The sequence below is a fragment of the Microtus pennsylvanicus genome, chromosome X (genome assembly GCF_037038515.1).
Source record: "Microtus pennsylvanicus isolate mMicPen1 chromosome X, mMicPen1.hap1, whole genome shotgun sequence".
NCBI lineage: Eukaryota > Metazoa > Chordata > Mammalia > Rodentia > Cricetidae > Microtus > Microtus pennsylvanicus.
Genome location: NC_134601.1, coordinates 82183451 through 82193047, shown reverse-complemented (window position 1 = coordinate 82193047; position 9597 = coordinate 82183451). Strand labels below are relative to the sequence as shown.

Genomic DNA, 9597 nt, shown 5'->3' with positions numbered 1-9597 from the left:
ATGCACCACCACCGCCCGGCAAAAACGCAGTTTCTTAAGGTCAGACTTAGTACATCTTCCTCTCAGCTGTACCCTGGTACTTTGTACAAGAGAACAAGTGCCACCCGGAGGCAACACCTCTACTGCTGTCTGTGTGGAGATTCACCTACTGCCCCCACCAATAGTCTTTTGCGTAAAACCAATTTCTAAGAAAATAGTATAGGCTCTCCAAACTGAAAACAATAATTTTTAAAGTTCCAGAGATTCTGCAAATAAACAAAAAACTTAAAAATATGATCCACTAAGCACATGAGTAAACATACTGTTCAGGAATATACCTGAAGACAGGATTTCAAGGTGGTATTTACATACTCATGTTCACAGTAGTCAGAAGGTGAAGGTAACTCAAGTGCTTCTCCATGGATAAAGAAGACATGCTACTTACATACAGTGGAATATCACTCAGCTTTAAAATCAAAAGAAATCCTGTTAGTCTTTAGGTCACGTGAAAAAAAGCCAGTCACAAAACAGAAAAACTGCATGAGCTCACCTATATGGAACACCTAAACAGTCAAATTCAGAGAAACTAAACAGTGATTTCACGAACTTGGAAGAAGGGGAAGTAGGAATGTATTGTTTAGTAAGCATGGAATTTTTAGTTTTGCAACATAAGTAATTGCTGGAGATCTGCTATAGAAAAACACGGCTATATGTACCACTTGAATTATTTCCTTATAAATGGTAAAAACAATACAATTTTAAGTTATTTGTCCTTTACCACAACTCAGAGTTCCTAGACCTGAAAGCTCTTCCTATTTGCAGCTTTTCAGAACTTTCTATTGGTACTGTTGTCTCTGTCTCTCCTGCCCACTTTAGCCCACTCCTATCTGATTTCAATTACCTCTCCACAGTTCTAGTCTCGGTATACTCCGGGTATTGGCCTTTGTTCACCACTTATTTCTGGAAGTTTTCTGATCCCTTGACTTCTGTGAGACTTTGCCTTATACTTTGCTCATGTCTCAATGACAAGTCTTCTTCTCTTTAGTCTTTGTTTTCCTACTTATGTCCTTGTCCTGTCTCTATTTTGTGCCTTTTACAATCTTAACATTTTCCTTGTGAAAGCACAATTAAACAATGCCTGCTAGCTATCAGATTTTTATCTCTGCTCAGGACTCTCTCTGCCTTGCGGACTCTATATGAGTCCAATAAGCTATTTCAATTCAGTTCATCAAATGACACTCATCCTTCCTCCTGTGTCTTCTATAAGTAATATACCCCTCCACATTTTGGTCTAAAGCCTGGGGTTCATACTAGAATCCTGATTCTCTTTTATTCTCCATATCAAATTGGTACAGAAGGTGTTATTCATTCTCAAACTTTATCTCAACTGCCAGTGTTTTCTTTCCAACACTGACCACTTTCAAGCTGGTCTGCTTTTAATTTTGTCTTTAAGTTAACTTTCCACATCATTTTATTGTTTTGGGAGTCTCTTGAACTCCCCCAATCAACAACTTGAAGGAAGGCATCCCATGCCTGACACTGGAGTTTTTGTTAGGTAGTCTATAGCTTTGGGGGAGCATTATTGCCATACATGATGTAACTTCATTTACATTTTCATTTAAATTACATCTACATACATACACTTGATGTTTATGTATGGCTTTTTTTCCCATCTGTAATGTCCTTTATGCCTCTTTCCTCCCTCTCCTTCTGGACTGCCCTCCTTCCCGCCAGATAAAGTACCCTTATTTTTCCAATTTCCCAATTCATCCTCCTCTCCTGCTTTCTATAGCTCCTTCTACCCCTGGTTTCTGTGGGAACTTCAAGTTATACACTCACATCTTAAGATGCAGAAGTAGGACCCACGAATCAGAGACTATGCAGCATTTGTCTTTCTGGGTCTGGATTACTCCCACTCCGTATAATATTTTCTAGTTTCATTCATTTACTTGCAAATTGATTTCATTTTTTCTTTACAGCTGACATAGAATTCCATTGTGTATATGTACCACATTTTCATTATCTTTCATCAGTTGAAGGACATTTAGGTTGTCTCTATTTCCTAGTTATTATGATGAAGCTGAGCAAATATCTGTAAAACAGGCCATTGAGTCCTTTAGACATATACCAGGGAGTGAATATAATGTGTTAAGATTTCAGTACTACAGTAATAATAATAAAAACAGCACAGTAATGGCAATAATAATAGTAGCATAGGAATGGAACAAAAGCAGACTAGTAAATCAGTAGAAGAAAACAGAAGTCCCAAACATGAGTGCATGTAATTTTACAGCCATCTGACATTTGACAGAGATGCCAAAAATACACACTGGAGAAGAAACAGCTTCTTCAACAAGTGGTGGTTTGAGAACTGGATGTCTACGTGTAGAAGATGGAAGTTAGACCCACATGCATTATCCTGAACTCAAATCAACATGAAATGGATCAAAGAACTCAATGTGAAATATTAAGTGCTGTAACTGCTAGAAGAAAACATAGGTGGTACCCTACAAGACAAAGGTGTAGGAAGAGACTTTCTGACCAGGTCTTCATGCAGTTAGGAATTAAGACAATTAACAAATAAGACCTCATAAAGCTAAAATACTTCTCAAAGTATATATATATATATATATATATATATATATATATATATATATATGGCTCAAAGAACAATAAACTAATGAATAGGATAGGAAACCCACAAAGTGGGAGGAATCTTTGGCAGTTAGTCATTTGATAGAGTATACAGAATATATGAAGGGGAAAAAAAGAATCAAGAAATCCAATGACCCAGTTAAAAAAAAGGGCTGGTCGGGGGCAGCTGTAGCTCTCAATTGAGAAGTCTCAAAAGAAGAGATGAAAAATGGCTAAGAATTATCTTTAAACATGTTCATCATCTTTAGCAATTACAGAAATGCCAATTAAAACAACTTTGAGATTCCATATTACTACAATTAGAATAGCTAAGATCAAGAAAACAACTGATAATAAATGCTGGTGAGGATGTGGGAATGGGAACTCTTTGTTCACTGTTGATAGGACTGGTTCAGCCACTATGGAAGTGAGAGAGGCAAAGTCTCAAAAACAAGCAAAACCGAAGACAAAAACAAACAATCAAAAACCCGATTTAAAAAAAAAATCTCATCTCTTTAAAATTAGCCACACAAAGATCCGGTCTGCACTCTTCTCCAGCTAGATTCTTTGCAAGGTCTTATGCTTTTTCAGTAATACCTTTGCCCATGCCATTCCCTCTGCTTCAAGTCTTTCTGACCTGCTTGGCTAAGCGCCAATCATTACTCAGCTCAGGTATGCTCCTGCAGTATAGGATAATGCTCACCTCGTGGTTACCTTGCTCTAGTTCGTTCTTCCAAAGTAGGTAACAAAGTCTTTTCCTTCATCCCAAATTCCACAGTCCAGCCTCTAATACCATATTGGGTTTGTAAGTGGCTTACTGTCCCCCCGACTTGCGTGCGCGCTTGCGCGTGCGCGCACGCTGGAATGCGGTATGAATTGGACTTTCTGCTGAGAACATAGCACACACAAGACTTAAAAACAGCATCACAATTTATTTAACTAATGTCTTTCATACAACATATATTCCCCCCATTGACTTATCGAATTCCTCTATCACCTCGGATAGCGGAATACCGTTGCTAAGCAACAACACGCCACTTTGGCGCCTGCGTGGCCCGGATGAGGCTTCCTTTGGTAACGGAGGACGCACGCAGACGCAGACGGAAAAACTGTCTCCGTTTCCGCCCTACTATTCTCAATCAACTGTTAAAGCGCCGCGCATAGCAAACCACTTCCGGAAAGGTGAAGCTGCGGTTACCCGGCTGTAACATGGATGCTGCAAGCGAAAGCGAAGAGCCGGTAAGATGCTGTTCTCGGGCTCGGTAAATAATACCCAAGTAGAGATTGAATGGTGAGCGAACTAGGGAGCCTGGGTTCGCTCACCTATTCCTGCGTTTCCTTTTCTTTCTCAGGTTTGTGGGGAAGTGGTGTCCGTGGCCCACGCTCTTTCCCTCCCAGCCGAGTCGTACGGCAATGACGTGAGTATGACTCACCCACTCTTCCCGCCCTCCCAGCTATCTTAGAATGTCTGAAAGCCGCCGCACTGAAATAAGTCCCTTTCCTGATGTCTTCTTCAGATCTCCCCACGTCAACCCTAACTTTTCTCTGATTTAGAAACACCTAGGGGATGTCTAAACGCCCCACATGTCTAGATTATAATAACCCACACCAGGTCCAATCAGAATGTCTGGGGGAAGAGGAGTAAATACTTGGTAGTTTTTTTGTGGGTTTTTAAATTTTTTTAAATTTTTATTTCATTTTATTTACATTATTATTATTTGGTTTTTCTATACAAGGTTTTGCTGTAGTTTTAGAGCCTGTCCTGGAACTAGCTCTTGTAGACCAGGCTGGCCTCGAACTCACAACTTGGTAGTTTTTAAAGGGCCTTAAATGATCCCATTGTGTAGCAAAATTGCACTGACTTGTGGTGTGCTTCCTTTGGACCCTTATACATGCTGTGTGCTGAGAGACAAGAAGAAAACAACGGCCGGAATAGTAATACCACCCAAATCAGAATGTAATGTGTACTAGATGGGTGGCTCAGGCAAGGGTGGAGGCAGGAGATTTCATCAGGGAAATGTAACTTGAACTGGACCCTCAAGCGTAAGTGGACAAAAGATACGGATTTGGAAGTGGGAAAATTGTTTTGCCTAAGTTAGAGAGGTGCGTATGCAGATGGGTTTTCCTGACCTCATGAAGGAGACAACAGGTGGGTTGGAAAAGGAGAGTCCAATGCAACAGCTAGTGGGTACTTGGTCGGACTTATTTATAATCTGGCTGCATCATTTGTTCTGGGGTTTTACAGAGTGGAAAATGGCTACCTGATAAACACAAATGATGAGTAAAATATGCTGCAGTCATTAAAGTGAAACATAGTTTCATGTGTATTTTTGTCCTCTAAACTCTGAGACACATAGGTGGGTATATTAATGTAACTTTAAGAATTATTTAAGTCAGTCCTGATTTTCCACACTTTCTCTGGCTGCTGGGAAAAAAAAATGTCCAGTAGTCATTGCTTTTGTTATTCTGTATTGGTCATCCTAAGAGCAAAAGGTTTATATTGCCAAATCTTTTAGTTCAGCTTCTATCCCTTGACAGCAACATCATTTTCTGTAGACCTCTTGAGATTTAGCAAAGTGTCTTTAACTTATTATCCTTTATAGAACTGAGAGAGTTTTTGGTTTTGGTTTTTAGTTTTTCGAGACAGGGTTTCTCTGTGGCTTTGGAGCCTGTCCTGGAACTAGCTCTTGTAGACCAGGCTAGCCTCATACTCACAGAGATCTGCCTCTCCCTCCCAAGTGCTGGGATTAAAGGCGTGCGCTGAACTGCCCAGCTAGAACTGAGAGATTTCTGAGCTGATGTTCTCCCTCTTTTGCAGCCTGATATTGAGATGGCTTGGGCCATTCGAGCAATGCAACATGCCGAAGTCTATTACAAAGTGAGTCGTCTTCATCATTAAGCAGAAGTCACTGTGTAATTTTAGTGTATGATGGATGCTATGCTAATCATAGTTCTCAGCAACTTATGCTGTTAAGTTTTGAAGATTGTTTTAACTGACACAGAAATCTTACCTCCGGGGAATAAGAGTAGAAGTGAATTTGATAATGAAAACTTATGTTTATCTACCCATGTTGTTTGCTACCTGGAGGAAAGATGACTGGACCATACATAGCAAGCACTTAAATGTTTGTTGAATGAATGAACAATCCACAGAATGAGGGCCAGGCAATACTAAGACTAAAGGGTTCATTCAGTTGCCAAATTGGTAAAAGGAAGAAAAAGAGGAGAGAGATTGTTATTATGGCTCTTAAAACCATTTTAATGACTTCATGCAAGACCTGGGCTGTTAATATTGCCTAAGGTAATCTTCTGTCCTGAGAAACATACGGTTTGCTGATGGTGTGGCACTGGAGGGCTTGAAGTGTATTTAGTGACTAGCATCTTTGTGTTTGTTTTACTGTCTGGCAGCTGATTTCATCAGTTGACCCACAGTTCCTGAAACTCACCAAAGTAGATGACCAAATCTACTCTGAGTTCCGTGAAAATTTTGAGAAGCTCAGAGTAGATGTATTGGACCCAGAAGAACTCAAATCAGAATCAGCTAAAGAGGCAAGTATCTTCTTAAGTGTTATCTAACATCTGGCCGGTGATATTGATTGTATGTTTTTATGTAAGCGCAAAATTTGTTCAAGGGACTTAAAATAAGGAGCCTGAATTTTATAATAATGAAGTCAATTATGGAATGAATTATTTTCTGTCTTATGCACTTTTTGTGTTTATGGGAACTATTTTTTTTCTTTCCTTGGGCACTTCAAATACCCCATTTACCTATTCCTTTCAGTGAGGAGGAAGGATGAGTTTATTTTAGCAGGACATTTAGCTGGCAAGATTATTAGATGATGGAATAGTTAATGGGGTACAGGGAAGATAGGGAGATACTGTGATTCTCTGGATTTTTGTTCCATTAATCTTAGGTCCTGGAAAGCATACAAGTTTTGTTTCTTGCTTATGTGATCATCTCTTACTGATACAGAATATGATATTATAATAGGAAAAGCATTTTCCTTAAAATGGGCTCTTGACTAATGAAGAATTTAAACTTAGCAGGTTGTCACTGATCTTTGAGAACTTGCCCCTAACTCAGTGGACATGTATAACCTAAAAGTATATCCCTGTCCTCTTTGTCTCATTGGTACTTTGGTGAGGATGAATAACCAGTTTGACTTGAGCTAGTTAATAAACAGCTCAAAGCAAAACAGAGATCCATTTTAGAAATCACATTTTAATTTTGTAGTAAAAAGATTGAGGTGGTTGGTTTTGTTGTTTGTTTTTCCTGATCAAAATGTTGTGTAGGGGGACACCAGCCTGAAAATACAATGTTGCACCAGAATGTACAATTTCACCATAAAGCTGAACATCACCTCAGTACTAGTCTCTTTCTGCCGGGCTTTTATTCTCACTGGGGAATCAAACTTCTTTCCTGGCTTGAGTACATTAGACTCTTGTTTTCATCAGCTAAGGTGTCATTTTTTTTTTTTTTTTGCCTTATAGAAATGGAGGCCATTCTGCTTAAAATTTGAAGGTATCGTGGAAGACTACAACTATGGTACTTTGTTGCGACTCGATTGTTCTCAGGGCTATACTGAAGAGAACACCATCTTTGGTGAGTTTCTCCCCCCCCCCAATTGTTTCACTTATATGTTTGAATGGCTTTCATGTGAGTTAATATTTGTCTGTGGGTTTCTAGCCAGTATACATAATTACCTAAGACCAGGACAATTAATTCTATTTACCTTTCAGCACCCAGGATTCAATTTTTTGCAATTGAAATTGCTCGGAACCGGGAAGGCTATAACAAAGCAGTTTCCGGCAGTGTTCAGGACAAAGAAGGAGAGAAAGGAACTAACAATGAAGAAGAGGAAGATGAGAAAGGAGCTGGTAGTGGAGGAGAAAAAGAGGAAGGAGTCAACACAGAAAATTAAAACAAAACAAAAAACTAACCAGGGAGGAGGAAAAGAAAGCCAAGAAACATGTGACTCAGCTGAACCCACAAGTATCAGGTGCTCCTTGCACAGACCCCTTGTGCACATGGAGGACTCAGAAGGACATTTTTCTAGCAAATAAGAGAAGCTGCTCTGGGCATAATAGCCTAAACACAATTAGCAGAGTCTCTTAGTTAATTGTTGATTCATACCCTATTTCTTGACTGTAACTTGTTGAAGTAAGACATTTTGTAAATATATTCCTTTTGGTTTGTATTATTTATGACTGATTTTGGAAAATATTTACATTTGTTTGCTACTTCAAAGAATCAGTTGTATAATCTCATCACCATATCTCATATAAAACTGTCTATTTTTTAAGTTTTCTCACTGTTCTCAGTAATGGAATTCGCTTAATGTGTTAGCTCCTACTTGGAATCGGTATTAGAAGTTCATATGTAAAAATTGACTCTTAGCCAGGCCTAGTGGCTCATACCTGTAATTCCAACACTTGGGAAACCAAGGAAAGAGAATTGCATGATTTTTAAGCCAGCCTAAGTCATAGAGTGAGACTCTGTCTCAAAAAATAAATTGTTTAAAAAAGAATTGGTGTTTGTCTTTGTGGTGACTGTAGCTCTCTGATTTCCTTTGCTGTATTGGAAAGAGCAGCCGTAACTGTCAGGTTAGAGAGTGCAGCCCAGTTTGTTAGAGAAGAGCAAGAGCCTTCACCTCCTTTTAGATTTTTTTCTGTCAGTCCTTTTGTTTGTTTTTCTGAGACAGAGTTTTGCCTTATAGACCATTCTGGCCTAGTACTTCCTATGTAAGTCAAAGCTAGTTTCCTACTCAGAATCCTGCCTTGTTTATCCTCTGATAACTTAGTTGTTATGTGAAATTTAGCCAATAATAGTAAATGCTAGCATAGTATTTATAATCTAATGTAAGTCTGATGAAGTAGCTTCTAGTTTATAACTATGGGCAAGAACATGTATTTGTATTTGACTCATAACAAACATTTGTTGATTTGATTATGGGAGGGAGGTGTTTCCTTCTCAGATGAAGCTGTTTAGAGTGAAGGCTTCAGTTACCTGCACAAGTATATGAAGAAGGTTCCTGGTGCCCCCAGACAACCTGAGCTTGATTGCTGAAAATAAAAGGAAAACGGGATACTTGTGATACATACAGATGCTACTCTGTCAAGTCGAACCACAGCATTCTTGTATGAAGAAGGATTTATTGCCACACCTTTAATCCCAGCACTCAAGAGGCAAAGGTAGTTCCAAATTCAAGGTCAGCCTGGTCTACAGAGTAAGTTCCAGAACAGCCAGGGCTACATGGTGAGACCCTGTCTTTAAAAAAAAAAAGAGAGAGGAAAAAGAGAAAAGAAGGAAGGGTTTGTTGCGCTATAGAGAGGAAAAAAGACCTTTATCCCTTAGTAAACACAAAAGAAAAGTAAAAGTTAAATCTAATTGATATATTGTGCTATACAAGGAAATGAAAAGAAAATCATGTAGCTAGCAGTAACACTTGTATACAAAACAAACAGGTTTCTTTCTAAGTTCTCTTAAATTCTTAAGAATATTTTGAACATTTATTAAAATTTCCCTTTTATACAAATGTATAGTTTTTAAAGAATAGGAGAAGTTTATGTATTTCTCACTAGCCGGACTATTAAGAAAAATCAATACTGTAAATTTTCTCTAGTTCTAGTTGGTTACAATTATATGTTCATATATACTGTCTTAGAAGTTGAAGAAGGAAAATTACTGACCATATATAATTGCAGCTGTCACAAAGACAAGGCAGCATACACAGGGCCTGCTTGAATCGTGTATATGTTATAGTTTCCAGATTCGTGTTTTTATGGGACTCCTGAGTGTGCAAATAAGTGCATCTCTGCTTGTGCCTTCTTTGGGGCTTTTTCCTTCTCTTTGTGTTGCCCAGTTCCAATGTGTTAGCTTTTTGTTTTATCCTATTATATTTTATTTTTATTATTATCTCTTAGAAGCCTGTTTGTTTTCTAATGAGAGACAGAAAGGGTGTGGATCCACATGGGAGGGAACAG

General features: G+C 38.7%; 1 protein-coding gene and 1 long non-coding RNA gene across 2 annotated transcripts; one reads left to right on the top strand and one right to left on the bottom strand.

The window, feature by feature from the left end:
* Positions 1-319: 319 nt before the first annotated feature.
* On the bottom strand, positions 320-3408 carry LOC142841204 (uncharacterized). Its single transcript, XR_012909031.1, has 3 exons — positions 3317-3408; positions 1819-2071; positions 320-445 (listed from the first exon to the last, which is right to left on the bottom strand). It is a non-coding gene; the product is annotated as an uncharacterized LOC142841204 (long non-coding RNA).
* A 313-nt stretch (positions 3409-3721) lies between these two features.
* Positions 3722-8141, top strand: Pbdc1 (polysaccharide biosynthesis domain containing 1). Its single transcript, XM_075957962.1, has 6 exons — positions 3722-3852; positions 3966-4031; positions 5432-5491; positions 6022-6162; positions 7105-7216; positions 7354-8141. The coding sequence occupies exons 1-6, from the start codon at positions 3823-3825 to the stop codon at positions 7533-7535; spliced, it is 591 nt and encodes a 196-aa protein (XP_075814077.1). The 5' UTR covers positions 3722-3822; the 3' UTR covers positions 7536-8141.
* The last annotated feature ends 1456 nt before the right edge of the window (positions 8142-9597 follow it).

Coding starts and splice junctions, on each gene's coding strand:
- Pbdc1 (XM_075957962.1), top strand. CDS start 3,823: ATGGATGCTGCAAGCGAAAGCGAAGAGCCG. Junction 4,032..5,431: donor CCGAGTCGTACGGCAATGAC/GTGAGTATGACT, acceptor CCTCTTTTGCAG/CCTGATATTGAGATGGCTTG. Junction 5,492..6,021: donor ATGCCGAAGTCTATTACAAA/GTGAGTCGTCTT, acceptor ACTGTCTGGCAG/CTGATTTCATCAGTTGACCC.